This window comes from Ochotona princeps, chromosome 21 (genome assembly GCF_030435755.1).
Source record: "Ochotona princeps isolate mOchPri1 chromosome 21, mOchPri1.hap1, whole genome shotgun sequence".
Lineage (NCBI taxonomy): Eukaryota > Metazoa > Chordata > Mammalia > Lagomorpha > Ochotonidae > Ochotona > Ochotona princeps.
In genome coordinates this window covers 41,542,027-41,557,185 of record NC_080852.1, presented here as the reverse complement: position 1 = coordinate 41,557,185, position 15,159 = coordinate 41,542,027, and the positions used below count along the sequence as shown (strand labels likewise).

Genomic DNA, 15,159 nt, shown 5'->3' with positions numbered 1-15,159 from the left:
AGCAGCAGTAGGTAAAAACCTTTATGCTAGAAGCGAATGAATATCAGTAACATCAACTTCCAAGCTCGCACAGATACCATACATCAAGTGTTAACTCCGCAGGGGCAGACAGTGCCTAGGCAGATTACTGAAAACTCAGTGGGGAAGTCCGGTGTCCGGCAATGGAAAGCGGGCTGCATTCAGGTGATCAAAACAACGTCCCGCCGGAGCCCTGCTCGACGGGGAGTTCCTTCGCGGCCTTGCCTGCAATGGAAGCAATGTTTCTCACACCTTCCTGTTTCCCTACATCCATCACACGGCCCCGGCATCCTCCCCACAGCCCAGCCGACCTGCGGGACATCGGCAGAAGCAGGCTCAGGGGCCAGTGTGGAGCGCCATGGTCCGGAACCCTCGCGCACCTGCATGCCGTCTCAGAGTGCCTGGTTCGAGTCCTGGCTCTGCTTTCCACCCGGCTCCCCGCTGATGCACACTCGGAGCGCAGTGGTGATCGCTCTAGAGACTGAGACCCCGATGAAGTTCCTGGCTCCTGGCTTTGGCCTGGCTCAACCCCCGCTGTCGGGCGCATTTGGGGAGTGCGGCAGCAGATGGAAGATCTGTATGCGCAGAGTTCAGCACCGTCACTTAGACCTCCCCGTTTTAACTTGGCTCACATTTCAGTATCAGAATAGTAATTAACTGGTGACAGTCACTAAAAGTGGGTATAACTGAAATAAGGCCTTAGGGATGACATGCCGTGCAGGAAAGGACTTGTGGCTACACGCGACAAGCATGACATCAGATGACATACAGAAGCAGAGAGCAGCAGTGGGGCTGGAACACACACGGGGACACCTGGAATGGCCGTGGCCCCAAAACCTGGCAGGTCTGAGCCCCCAGAGCAGCCACCCTGCCAAGACCCTCTGTGCAGACTCACACCTCCAGATCCAGGAGACTGTGACTCCAGTTGGGGTGACCTTGCTGTGACCACAGTGGAAACTGAGGGGCTGCTCCATCCTGTGGTCCCACGGCAGGCTCTGCCCCGGTGGCCTCTGGGAGTAGGGGATGTTACGGCCTGTGCCCTTGCCATGGACAGCCCACACGGGGAGCCTCAGCGAAGGTGTCTGAAGTTCAGCGACCTTAGGAGCTGAGCAGGGGATCCTGGGAGAGCTCTGCCCACTTAGTAGGGCCACTGTGACTGGTTCGGCCAGCAGGCTTCTGTGTAAAATCTCCTACTATTCACATGAAGAAGATTCAGTGCAGAGCCTGGCAGGCACATCTACAGCCAGGCCTCCCCGAGTTCTGTGAGCAGGGGCTGACCAGTGCCCCAGCCCATCCTGCTTCAGGGCAGCGGGGGCAGATCCCAGAGACCCCACGCTGGCGGCCACTCGCTGCCCTTGCCCAGGGCTGGTAGGAGCTCTGGGGCCGTGGTCTGCTCCTTACCTGCCCAGCTGGCCTGTAAGAACGTGACTCTGCCCTTCCACCGTCCTGGGCTAGTGCCAGCTCCTGCAACAGCTGTGCTGTGGCTAGGACTGGCATCCTGCATGTGTCTCTACTCATGTCTCCTGGAGCCCACCAGGCCCACATGAAAGCAACAGCCCAGTCTCTGCCTTGGCGATGTTTCTTTCTAAACCACACAGTGTTCCGGAGGAGCTGAACCCAGACCTGGCCCTGGTGATTTGGGATTTCACTTCACAGACACACGTTGTTTCTTTGTTGAAAGGGAATTGGGACTCTGCGAAGACCCCCTTGCAGGCAGCGGGAAGTGGGGGGCTCTCAGCCGTGGGCTGAGAGGATTCTTTGAAAAAGGAAGTGCTTCAAGGTGACCCAAAAATCAGTGTGGCCACACACAGCAGGAAGCCAGCAGTGGCTTTGCATTGTCAATCCTTTTTACCACTATTCATGGTTACCAGGAGGAGTTCAAGGTCATGTTCGTGGGACAGGCCAGGAGCACCAAACTGATATGGACACACAGAAGGCTTTGAAATCTCAGGACAAAGGCCTGGCAAGAAAACAGTCCTCAGGCCGGACGGAGGCATCGCTGCTTATTAAAAAATACGGAGGTATTCATTGAAAAGCCATCATCGTAAGCTGCTCTGGAACCCAGATCGAAAGGAGACAAGTAGCATCACTCATGGGTCCTTGGAACAGTCCAGATTAGCCACCTGCAACCAAACGCTAACTCCAGACTTCAATCCTGACTCCGAGAAGTCCTCTACAGATAAGTAGAAGCTACAGGTCCAGTTGTGTGGCCCCGGGTTGATCTGCACCCAGGACAGGACAAATAGCGGGTCCTGATGCTGTCCTCGGAGCTTGTGGCTCTTGCTCTGTGGAAGGCAGCACTCCGACTGTGGGCAGCAGGCCCTGTGTTGATGCCACCACAGTCTCCTGCAGGGCCCACTCCCTCGTCTGACTCACAGCCACCACCCTCTGTGCAAGTCCCCTGATGCTCAAACGGGTGGCACCCTTCCAGCTGCAAAGGCTGAAAACTCTCTTTTCAACAGACCCAATTCGTCTCACGGGACTGGGGTGCCCAGGGGTGCTGTCGGCTTCCGGCACCTTGGCTGGCTTTTACGCCCACTAACCCTCTGGCACTCTGTCTCGGGTTTGGTCTTGACCCGTGAGACGTGCTGTCTCCCTGCAGCAGGCATGGTCACTGCAGGCAGCTTCCACGTTTCAGTCTCTGTGGCAGGAAGAGGTGATCTTCTCAAACAGCCCCCAGGGTGGTAACGAGTGTTCCACTATGCAGTCACAGCAGACAAGAGGACTCCCCGATGGGCCAGATGGGCCCCCCCTTTTTTTTTTAATTTTTGATGATTACGTAGTTGAGAAGGGTGCATCACTGCTATCCAGCCCACACTTCTGCTGGTGGGTGCCACCGCCTGTCTAGCCAGCTGCGCCCCCAGCTCTGGTTCTCACGTTCACTGATGAGAGCTACAGCCCGTCAGAGGGGTGCCTAGAGTTTTCCTCCTCGCCCCACTCCCCGCCCTGAATCTTATACTTTCCCAGTGATTCTGTGGTCCAGCCCGACAGGACTTGCCCTTTTCCCAGCACTTGCCAGCTGACGCTGCGGCAAAGCTCGAGCAGCCCGCACTTACTCTGCCTCATGCCCGCACCAGTGGGTATGGTTGCTTAGCCCAGCCTGGCTCTCCCCATAATGCAGGACAACCGGTGATGTAGCCCTGCCCAGCCTGGTCTGCCCTGAGTCCCAGTTCTCAAGCTCACCAGTGAGACTAATGGCCCAGCAGGGGAGCCCCCATTGCCCCACTACCATGCTTGCCAACCCCCAAGTGTTGTGCATGCTGGTGAGAGCTGTGGCCCAGTCTGGCATGGTGCTCCTCACCTCGGCATTTGCCAGTGGGTACTGCAGCCTGGTCCAGCCCGGTATGCCCTCCAGTGGCAGTTCCTGCTAGCCCTACCCAGCCTGGACTGCCCCCAGTCCCAGCCCTAATGTGAACTGGCTAGTGTTATGGCCCAACCCAGCTTGTCCTGCACCCCACCCTCGTTATCCGATCTGCCAGTGGGTGTTATGAACTGGCCCAGCATGGCTTGCCTACAGACCTGAGCTATGTATGTGCTGGCAGGTTTTTGTGCTCACTTGCAGGGACTACATCCTTACAGAAGAGTTCCCCAAGCGCCTCTGTCAGGTCATCTCCCAGTCCCTGGCCACCTTGATGGCTACTTGGTGTGGGAGCAGGACTCCCACAGGAAAGAGGACCTGCCCTTCCAGTAAGCACTGTTACAACATGTGCTTTAGGGTGTGTGGTCCAGTGGCCTTATTTCTAGATAGATCACCAGGTTTTGAAAAGAAACACTGTGATATTCACACCGATATGCACTAGCATGGAAGCTAATATATAGCAGGTGTTTAGTAAATACCCACGACTGAATGGGTCTGAGGGTTCTGTCCCCGCTGTAGTCAGACCACCTGGGGACCCACCTGCTCATCAGACATGATAATGTGTTGTAGGACCCCAGAGAGCGGAGCCCCTCTGCAGCTGTCCAGCCATGGCAGGCCTTTTGGGGGCTGGAGCAAGGGCCACAATGCAGCATTGGCCAGTGCTCATTCCACGGCAGGGTGCTGGACCAAATGCTGCGCCCTCAGCCCGAGCCTCATGAGATGCGGTCATTCAGTTCTGCCTTCTGCACCAAGCAAGCTCAGCATCAGGAAATAGCCCTGTGCTGGTCGCAGGGGCCAGGTGGGAGCCCAGGGGGCTTAATCCCGGCATTCTGTTTTCCTTCCCTGTGCTGCCTGGGTAAGGAGTGGCTAAGCTCCCCAGAAGGGTGGCTCCTGACTCCCCAGGTCCCGGCTTCCTAGCTGTAGCCAGAATACTGAATCGCGTGCCAAGTCCTGGCCTGCAGCAGCCCACATTGGGTATGGTGAGACACCAACAGGCAGAGGCTGTGTGGCAGGCTCCTGTGGAGCTCTGAGCTGGCACCAGAAGCCCCAGGTATCTGAGCCCGTCCTGGAAGCCCTGCATGGCCACATCCTGTGAGATTTCTGGACTGAACCGACTTTGAGCAGTAGTTCTCACATGGGATAACTTTTCCACCTCTCCAGAGCAAGTTGGCAACATCTGGAGACGTCTTTTTTTTTAAGGTTTATTTATTTTTACTGCAAAGTCAGATATATAGAGAGAGGAGGAGAGACAGAGAGAAATATCTTCTGTCCGATGATTCACTCCCCAAGTGATCTCTATGGCCAGTGCTGCGCCAATCTGAAGCCAGGAACCAGGAGCTCTTCCAGGTCTCCCATGTGGGTGCAGAGCCCCAAGGCTTTGGGCCATCCTCGACTGCTTTCCCATGCACAAGCAGGAAGCTGGATTAGAACCAGCGCCCATATGGGATCCTGGCTCATTCAAGGGAAGGACTTAGCCACTAGGCCACTGCACCAGGCCCTGGAGACATCTTTAATCCTTGTGACCTGGAGGGAAGGGGAGCCCTGCGAAGGGTGGGTGGGGCTGGGAGAGGGGAGACCACTGTGCTGGGCCAGTGGGGCTGGGGGAGGGGGACCCCTGTGATGGGCAGGTGGGGCTGGGGGAGGAGGAGCACCCCTGCAATGGGCGGGTAGGGCTCGGGAAACTGTTCCGGGTTCTCTGGCCGGGGCTCAGGCCTGGCAAGATTGAGCAGCCATCCCTCGCTTGGGAACTGATACACTGAGTCAGGTCTCAGAACCACAGACAACGCTGGGTCCCAAGCCGTCCGAAGACAAATGCTCGGCTTGGTTCTTTATTGGTATCCCGTGTTATTTCACGGACTGATAAAGGCCATCGCCCTGGGTTTTGGAGTGCCAGCAGCTTGGCTCTCCGGGTGCCCCCAGGGGGTGTCCCGTACATTTTTCTGGGCTCCAGGCCTACACTGCCTCCTGCAAGGCAACACCCAGTATTCGGATCATAAAGGCCCCTGACTCGCTGAGCCCTCTCGCGTGCACATTCCAGAAGTTCCAGCAAATTGCTTTATAAATGGGAAGATGATTAACTGCCAGAAGCGGGTGTGTGGCAGTGGAGGTCATGAAGGTTGACTTGCTGCTCCGTTTCTGTCAGCGCACCTGCTCCTGCCAGATGAGGGGTCAGGTGGTGGTTAGTGAGCAACTGCTCTGTGTGTCACTGCGTGGGAATGGACAAGTGGCTGTCTCTTTTGCATGTTTAAACCAAAGCCGTGATTCAGCTGGCATTAAGTCACTTTTAAAATGACAGCCATGAGGCGTTTTATTGTGAAACCTCGGTTCTCATGTACGTAAACTTACATGGGCTTGCTTGTGTGGAAAGGCCTTGGTCTTGGTGACTTGAACTCACGTTGCATCCATGATCATCTTAGTCGTCCTTGGGTGGAAACGGCTCCCTGCTTTGGCATTTGGGGGCTGACCTCCCCCGGGATTGCGGCCACTGAAGGCAGGTCCTGGCAGACCGAGAAGGCCTGCGGCTGGAGGCCGCGCATGCATCTCGAGCCCTGTGGGCGCTAGGTGGACGTTCCCCAGGGCGACCACCCATGGTCGCTGGTTTCTCCCTCTGGCCTGTCCGTGCCGCCTCGGGCCAGCTTCTCTGCTAGTCCTCCCCTGGGGAGGAGGCCTTTCTCCATCACCATGGAACCCAAGCCGGTGGTTCACTGCTGCCCTTTGGCCAGTCATACACCAAGTTGTAGACTATCTTAATTTTTAAGTTCAAGTTTTGCATCTAATTTATTCAGGAATAAATACACTTAATAATTTCTTGTTTAAGCCTCTCACTTAGAAAAAGAAAAGTCCCAGTGAAAACATGTACGTGCAGTGGTCTGGCTTCTCCCTGCTGTCCAGCAGTCTGAGCAAAGTGGGAGGGAAGTACTCAGGGGAGAAGCCCTCCCTTGTGGGCCAGCGTCCCACATGTGTCTGGGGGGGCACAGGTGAGGCCCCCAGTAGCCAGAACCACTCCACCCACTTGGGAGACCCCCCCAGTGAGGTCCAGGTTCGTGACTGGCCTGGCCACCCTGGCCACTGCAGATGGAAGATCATGATTCTCCCTCCCTGCCTCTCAAATCAAGCGAAAATCAATGCAGTTTGGAAGTTTTACAGCAGAAATGGATGATGATCTGAGTAGGCTGGCCTTGGTCGGCTGTAGGCATCACTGAAGAGAGCGGCTACAGGCTTCTGACACCGGCAGCAGCTGTTTCAGCTCAATGTTGAGATCACTTCAGCAGCCAGAGCACTGAACATGTCTGCTGTCCCTACGCTGCATGTGCGTGTTTGCGATGGGCAGGGCTGTCGCAGTATCCATCCCAGTTGACAGCTAGAAAGAGGGCGACGGAAAGTTCCCCCGCGAGTCCTGAGACAAGCATCACCCACATGGGTTGGTTTGCTCTCATTTCAGAATCACCATCTCTGAAGATGGAAACCTCAGAATTGTCAATGTGACAAAGTCCGACTCGGGCAGTTACACCTGCATCGCCACCAACCACTTTGGCACGGCCAGCAGCACAGGAAATCTGGTTGTCAAAGGTAAGGCTAGCCCGAGAACCTTGGGCCGACCTGCACGTCCTGCTTCCTGGTAATGCCCTCAGTGACCACTTAGGCACGGCCAGCAGCACAGGAAACCTGGTCATCAAAGGTAAGGGTTGACCTGTTCGTCCTGCTTCCGGGTAATGCCCTCCATGGACGTGGCACCACACACGCTGACAGCACAGGGACTGATGGGTTCCTGGATTAGTTCACCCTGGCAGACACGACAGAATCAGGGAGTCTTCTCTGGCTTGGTTCACAGCTGTCCAGCCCCGCTGTGACAATCACGGCTGTTGTACCTGTAATAGTACTGTAACTACCGCAGTCTTCTGTGCTTTAATGAAATCCCTTTAGAGTCTCTGTAGATTTGGGGTCCATGTCTAGGAACCCCGTGCCGACAAATTAAAAGCCCACGACGCAAGTGTTATTTTTAGCTGACATTATTTAAACAATGACATTAGTGATTTTTCTGGGAGCCACATGGGCTGCTCAAAAATGTGGCCGTGGCATCTCATCACCTCTGTACTTGCCCCCGGGAAGTAGAGTCCTTTGCCTGCTTTAGCCCAGGGGCTCGTAGTTCATGTTCCTCGAGCTCTTACATGGGCCAGAGAGTGCTCCCCGCCAGGCTGGGGGCTGGAGCTGCCCGTGCTGACCACAAGCGCTGCAGGGTGCACATGCCCTCCTAGCATAGTGTGGCTTTAGGGCTAGCCGAGCGTTCTCTCTGGTCCCTGTGGAAGGAGAAGACGTTGGGTGCTGCTTGTAGGACGCTGTTTCTGCCAATGTATGGGAAGCCCAGCGATCAGAGGGATGCTGGGGAGCCCACGGTGGCCCTTGGGGTGGTACAGAGCAGGCTGTGCTGCATTATTCAAGAGTGGTGGAGATGAAATAGCCTCCTGCTAGGGTGCCTTCCGCCATGACCAAGGGGCAGGAAGATTGTGTTTGAGTCACCTTCTTCCTGCTTACTAACTCTGCGACACCAGCCAAGATGCTTAGCCTGTGGGGGGACCACAGTTGTACCAATGTAACGCACAGGCTTTGAAGCTACAGGGAAATCTCTTGGGGGCTGGGCATGGTGCCTAGGCCATGTGGACGTCTGTGCCACGTGGCTGTTGCTACATGAAGGAGATGCAGGCTCATATGGTACACTGCACGGACGTGAGCTGCTGGGCATCCCTCTCAGTCGTGCAGGGCCGTGGAAGAGGCGTGAGCAGCTGCACAGCTTTACCCCGCGCCACGCGCTCATGCAGGTGGGGCCAGTGGGGCCTTCTGAGGTCGGGCCAGGTTGCAGCCTGAGTTCCAGTTGTCCTCTGGGCAGCTGCCATCTTCCTTCCATAAGGAGCTGGCAGACGGGCAATTCCACGGAAGCCCAGCTCCCACCCCAGTGACCACCAGCCCAAAGAGAACCCTCGGGCCAGCGGTGCCGTCCCCGCCTCCTACCTGGGCAGGGCCCAGATACCTCCTGTCACCTTGTTCTTTATCTGAGTGTGAGTATTACTGATAGAAGCTTCCTTCTGTTTTACCAAACTAAAGAATTACTTCCTGCCGCCAGGATGCTGACTCCCCACGAGCAGGAAAAGAACACCTCCAGGCAGCTTGCAGTGCGACTCCCCCTCCTCTTCCTTTTTCTTCTTGCTTTTTTTTTTTTTTTGGTAGGTAATCATGAGTAAAACCATTTCCACTTTTTGTACCAAAAGTAAACTCTCCTTTAATTCCATTTCCCACAAGCTGTCTGGACTACTCTTGTGTGTGTGTGCTTCCAGATGTGATAGGAAATGACTGGTTTCTGTTAATGGCAATGATGTTATAGAAGGAAAAAAACACCTTTAAATACGTGTCTCTGTGAGCAGGAACAAAAGCAGTACATTTGCTTTGTATGAGGGACACGGAGAGCAGGCGTGCACACACTTGGAAGTGTGACCTCCGGGCTGTCCCAGGGTGGGCAGAGGCCTGGGGGTCATGTGATGGAGTGAGGTGTCTGCCTGGCCAATTCACCATTTCAGGAAGGCCCCAGGAGTGCTGTGGAGACAGAGATCTCCTGGTGAAAGTCGGAAGTGAGGAAGTCTGGGGAGACCATGGGGGAAGAGGACGCAAGGTGCTGGTCTGAGAAGGGAGACACTGAGGCCACAGCAGGCGAGGCCACGGCAGGCGAGGCCATGGCAGGCAGGGGCATGGCAGGAGAGGCCACGGCAGGCGAGGCCACGGCAGGCGAGGCCACGGCAGGCGAGGCCATGGCAGGCAGGGGCATGGCAGGAGACGCCACAGCAGGAAGTAAATATTCTAGTAAGACACAGCTGTAGGTTCTATTTACTTACTCATTAGTTTAATTGAAAGGTAGACTTGCGGAGAAAGGGAGAAGCAGAAGGTGCGATCTTCTGTTTGCTCCTTCAGCTTCTGGATGCCTGCAGTGGCCAGTGCTGGGCCGGGCAGCAGCCATGACATTCATCGAGGTCTCCCACACGGGTACGGAGGCCACCTTCTGCCGCCTTCCCAAGTGCGTCAGCCGGGTGCTGGATCCACAGTGGAGGAGCACCCGTGTGGGATGCCAGGCAGTAGCTGCCCACTGCATCACACACTGACCCCCCAAAGCCAACTCTTCCCACTCCACCCCGTCCCTGTGTTTGGCACAGGGGTGGGGCAGCCACCAGGACAGACCCGGGAGGTGGAAAGCAGCTCTCCCGCACACAGCCCTGTGATGGGTAAATATTCCAGTCACGCACAGGAAGGCTTGCCAGCTGCAGGTTCTTACAGGTGCCCAGGGCGCTTGCTTATCATGCCGTCATCTGAATTCCTAAATTCTCCTGAATTTATTTTTTAGGTGAGTTTTTGCATTCTTGGGATGTAGCTGGCTGATTCATATTAATCAAGAGCAGTACCCAAGCCAGAGCCCCAAACCCTGTCAGAAAACACAGTATTTTACCTTTCCCCAAAGGTGGGCTCTGCTCCAGTCGCCGACATCAAGGGCTGCGTGGTGGGCAGCTGCCCGCGGGCGGTGCTGTGCTGACTCGGGGGCAGGGCAGGGTGCTCCGTGGGTGTACCCTGCACAGGCCCCAGTGACAGAGGCCTGCAAGTAGTGGGCCCAGGGGAGAGCACCCATCTTGGGTGTAGTTCAGCTGGCAGTATCCTGGCTGTACAGATGCCAGGCAGGGCTCTGAGCTATGGACTCCACCCCAGGTGCCCTTGCTGAGCCCCTGCCCTGTGACCTGGCCGGTGAAGCACTGGCCCACACCAGAGATGTCTCCAGGGACAGCTGGGCAGAGCTCCTGCCGGAATGCAGGTGTCCGGGGTTGCTCTAACATGGCAGACTTGCACCTCCACGGAGGAGGCCTGGGGCATGCCACATCTGCCACGGAAGCCACCGACACCCACACCCACAGCCAAGTTTAAGCTCATCCTGTTTTCCAGAGTGTGCGCTGAGGCCTAGGGCCTGCTCTCTGTGGCTACCCAAAGTACTTAGGATGGCTTTTGAGTGTGTAGTTGGTTGGAGAAAAATATCAGAAGAATAACATTTGAAACACGCACAGTGTTGGAAAACTCATATTTCTGTGCCCATGATGGGTGTCGGTAGAACACAGCCCAGCGTGGCCCTGTTGTCCTCAGCCCTGTTAGCTCTGGTTTGCTTGGCTGTGGCAGCAGGCTTGAGGAGCTATAACACAGGCGGTTAGGGGCTCCCTCAAACCAGCCTCACCTGGTCTCTTGACCCCCTCAAAGCCTAAATTCTCTGCGTGAAAAGGGCTGATAGCTCCGTGCCAGAGCTGGGCATAACCACACCCGTGGCTCCTCCCAGAGCCTGCACTGTGCAGGAGCTCCCCAGGCTCCACGCGAGCGGCCAGTGGCTCCCCCACTCTGCTGGGACTGCGGCTGGCCGCTCTTCTGGCACAATATCGCTATGTAAGACTCCGTGCGCACTCAGAGGACTGTTTCTCTGCAAATGTTTCTAACTCCCTGATTGCTTGTCTGGGAAGGTGGAATTTCTTCTCTCTGGAGATACCTCCTGAGTGGGATTCAGCAAGAACGCACACACCCCTGGCGGGGAGCTGGGCTGCTGTGTGCTCTCCTCCTCCAGCGGGGCCCTGTGGTTTCCTGCAGGTGTCTTCGGCCCTGTCATTGCCATAGATAGTGCTCATTGTCCTGCCTGCCGGAGTCTGTGTTTAGGCAGCAGCGGGCAGAGCAGTCCTGCCAGCACCGGGGCGTGTCCACGGCAGTGCTGTGCAGCAGCTCCTGCTTGCTCAAGGGGTGGCGTTGAGAGGCCTCCCCGTCCACGCAGCCTGGTGGGCACAGTAATGGGAAGTCTTCAGTTGGAACCTGTTTCCAGAAATAGTTTGAAGCTGCCATATCATCTATGTAAAATTATTCAAGACTTCACCCAGATCTGAGTGGGGATCAATCAGAAGTCAGCCACCAGCAATGACATTTGGCTGTTAACACACAACAAGAGCTTCAACAGTGGGCCCTTACAGCAGAATGCATTTTGATCTAATTAGGTGTCTTCCTCTGGAACCAATTATTTCTGTACCATAATTAAGGGCCTTTCTAATAGGATTGGCACCAATTGCAACCCAAGGCAACTGGAATAGGGAAGAAAAGTTTATTGTTGGGAGTGCTAAGTATTGATTACCATGGCTCCCTGGGGCAGGGACAGTGGCCAGGATGTCCCTTCAGTGGGCCCTGAGGTCAGCCACAGGTGGCACAGCACAAGCCTGGGGGTCAGTGATCGCCCTGGTCTAGTGTTCTTCCATTCATGACGCGAGACGTGGCCTGGAGCTCTGAGGCAATGGGTCACTGTTCTCCCTGTCCAGTTCTCAGGAGTGTGGCTTCTGTGATGGCCAGCCAGCAGTTCCCTGTACCAGAGCCCCCTGCCCCTCACTTCCACAATGTTGAGTCCCACAACTCTGTCCTCACTGCAGCGGGCAGCCCAGCCCTCAGCATGGCCGTCCCCGGGCCAGCACCGTCCAGCCCAGCCCAGGCTCTGTGCAGACGGGCTGCCCAGTGGTCCTGTTGCTGGTGATCTGTGCGGGAAGTGGTGCCTGCGGTCCACCTGGGACTATGGAATAGGTCCACAGCCCAGCGGTTGTACATCAGGGGGCCCTCTCCTGAGAGAGTCACACGGGTGCCCAGAAAGACTCACCAAAGGAAAAAAAGACAATTTATAAGCAAAATGGAGAAGGACATGTATGATGCTATTTAATATATATGCAATCATCAAATCTGAAATTAGAGAATCCTGCTGTATCATTCAATAGAGGAGCCCGTGATGACAAGTGGGCAGGAGACTGGGGCAAGGCCGGGTGGCAGAACTCTAGCTGCATCTGTAACCCTGGCTTGGCTAAGTTCTCCTTCTGTATTCCAGGGTGGAGAAGGCCTGCAGGTGAGTGAGGAACTTCAAAATTTGGGGAGACAGGAGATTAAAAGATTAGTTTACTTGGGCACCTGCATTGTTGAAAACCGTTCATCTCTCTTTTTCAGAAGATGGGATCTTCCATGCACTGTTTCAAGGCTGATGTGAGTGTGTGTAGAGTTAGGAATGGAGGGTTGATAAGCTTTGGCCATGTTTTATGATAGCTCCAATTCAAAGAAAAACATCTGAAGTCAGATGTCACAGGAAAAGCATCATGTTGGTGGCCGGGTTCCAGCTGCCTCCCTGAAGCAAGGCAACCTGTCAGGGGGCCGGCCAGTGCAGCCGGGCGCTGGACACGGCCCCTTCTGGGGCTGCTGACGGACACGCTCTCAGGAAGAAACTCCACTCCACGCAGAGATGAGAGGCTTTTACTAAAGACTAATTGTCAATCAGAATAAACAAAGCAAGAAAGGCAAGTGGACTGTGACTCTGAGCGTTGTGGAAATTAAGAGCACATAATTAATTTGTTTGGTAGCAGTTCAACAGGACGGGATGCGCTGACTTGTTAATGAAGCTTAGGTAAGAAGCACAGTGAAGACATTCATCTGGCTCTCAGATCCTCACGTGGTGCCTTCCTCACGGTGCCCTGGGCCACGGGACTGCCTCAGGTCCAAGTGTTTCCAAGTGCTGGGCTTCCCATGGTTGGGCTCACCCTGAACCTGCAGACCTTGCCCGGTGTGTGCCAGGAGGGCGTCCATGAGAGCAGAATGTGGCTAATTGTGACAGAAAACACCTGTCACTATCTTTGAGGAATCTATAGCTAATTGGGCAGTTGTCACCTCCCCGGGAAACAAATTACCGTGTGTCTTAAGACACTGGCTTGCGCGTGCCCACTGCCACCGCCACCCCCCCATGCTGGCTGAGGACCACTGTCCCCTGTCTGCTAGGGGACCTGGGACAGTGTGGGCTACAGTGGTCGCCGAAGGCTGCAACCCGCCTGCTCATTTGCTTGAATGCCCCGATGGACTTGCCTGCCTGTGCAACAAAACCCATGCTGAGCGTCAGCTCCAGGGAATCAGGCTGTCCGCGGGCCCAGCCGCAGCCGCGTGCCAGAGCATTTAGGGTAGATTTTGTGTAGAAGGGAAAAGCCATACATTATAGACAAAACAGCTCTTCCCCCGGCTGACTTACCTTTGTGGGGCCCAGATATCTGGAGAAGGACGTGGCTCAGTTTTAGCACAAAGGAAAGAGAGAGAGAAGATGAAACAGCAGGCCACATGCTGGCTCGCACAGGCTGTAAATTGCATGAAACATGGGAAGATGTGACCCACTTTCTCTGGGATTTGTGAGTGCGGGGCCGGCTGGGGCCGGCCGGGAGCCTGCAGCAGAGGCGCCGTGCAGCTGTTGCCAGACAGCCGTCGCCGACTGGGCAGGTTCCTCTCCCGGGCAATGGCGGGCCTTGGCCACAGCTGAGTCTGTGTCCCCTAACACATTCCATGATTTAGTGAAGAAGCACCGAGTTGGAAAAAGGCATCCTGCTTTCGACTGCCTTGTTCCTTGCCACCCCTGACTGTGGGCCTCCGTGTCCTGCCTGAGGCTCCAGACATGACATGAGATCCGACACACGCAGAGGCTCGCGTGGGCACGCACTAATTGCTCACAAAGCCAGCTGTGAGCTGAGACAAAGGAAAGGGAATTTCTGTGGAAACCTTGGTCAAGAACCGACATTCTGAAGGGATGTCACGCTCAGTCACCTCCTAAAATGGGGCATCTCATCCCCCAGGGCCGCCCCAGCATGTGCCAGCTCCTGTTTAGAGGACCAGAGAGAAATGTGTCTCACTTGGACAGAAACCGCTTCCAAGGTAGTGCCTTCCTGAGGGACTTTCAAGGACAGCTTTCACTATTTAAGCTGATTTTGGAGCTGAGCCCTGAGAGTGCATAAGACAGAGCAGTGGAAACTTGTGAACAGGTGCTCATGGAAGTTTTACTCAGGGAAACCAGATGTCCCAGGGCGGATGGCAGGGCGGACAGACGTGCTGTGTCCGTGCGGCAGACTGGACTCACCCACCTGCTGCCGATGTCCGAGGAACCCTTGAAAACGTCGTGTGGAGGAAAGGATGCCAGGGGCAAAAGGCCGCCTCCTGAGTGACCCCATCATGGCAAATGGTGGGAACAGAAAGTACAGGGGCACTGTGTGGGAGGTGCGTGGAGAACCAGGGCCAGCTCCGAGCAGGTGCAGCGCCTCTTGGGGGTTAGAGGGTATATTCTGGAATTAGTGATGATGGCACAAACACATACGTTCTCTCTGGAAGACATCTTGTTGGCAAGATGAATAGACCAAGAATTTCCCTAGCGGTTAATGTCGAAGTTCCTTTTTGGTTAATAATCCTGTCGCCGAAGTCATTTCTTCTTACATTTTATTATGAGCAGCTAGGAGCCAGGATGCCCCTACTATACTTTTTAGAAGCATCCTCGCCTAAGTATCAAATTTCATCTTTTGCCAAGCTCCACCTTGCAGAAACCCCCAAGCACAAACACAATCCAGCCACTTCTCTCTTCTTGACAATCAGAACAGCCAAGAGTGGTTGCTCCCTGTCCTGGAGGCTAGAGCATGTAGACCAGGCCAACGCTGAGGCACTGTCTGCTGAGAGCTTCCTTCCTGGCTGACAGCGACTTCCCCCAGCGCTGGCCGCTGCCTCCAGGGCACTCACCCCATTGCGAAAGGCTCCACCCTCACGACCCTCAAGGGCTCCATGCTCTCTACCAGCCCCTTCGCTCACATCGTCCTGGCCACACCTCCCTCCCCGGGCAGAATGCAGGTTGCAGGGGGAGCTGTGGTGCCGGCCTGTGTGTCCTGTACCACTGCTGGAAGGAAGGA

General features: G+C 55.4%; 1 protein-coding gene across 4 annotated transcripts in view; it reads left to right on the top strand.

Annotated features, from left to right (window-relative positions):
• LOC101524153 (contactin-4) overlaps positions 1-15,159 on the top strand; it is a 421,066-nt gene that overhangs the window by 379,478 nt on the left and 26,429 nt on the right. For all 4 annotated transcript variants that reach the window (XM_004581271.2, XM_058678776.1, XM_058678775.1 and 1 more), the window contains one exon: positions 6,819-6,946. In XM_004581271.2, coding sequence (XP_004581328.2) covers positions 6,819-6,946 — 128 coding nt within the window. The remainder of the gene's footprint in view (positions 1-6,818; positions 6,947-15,159) is intronic.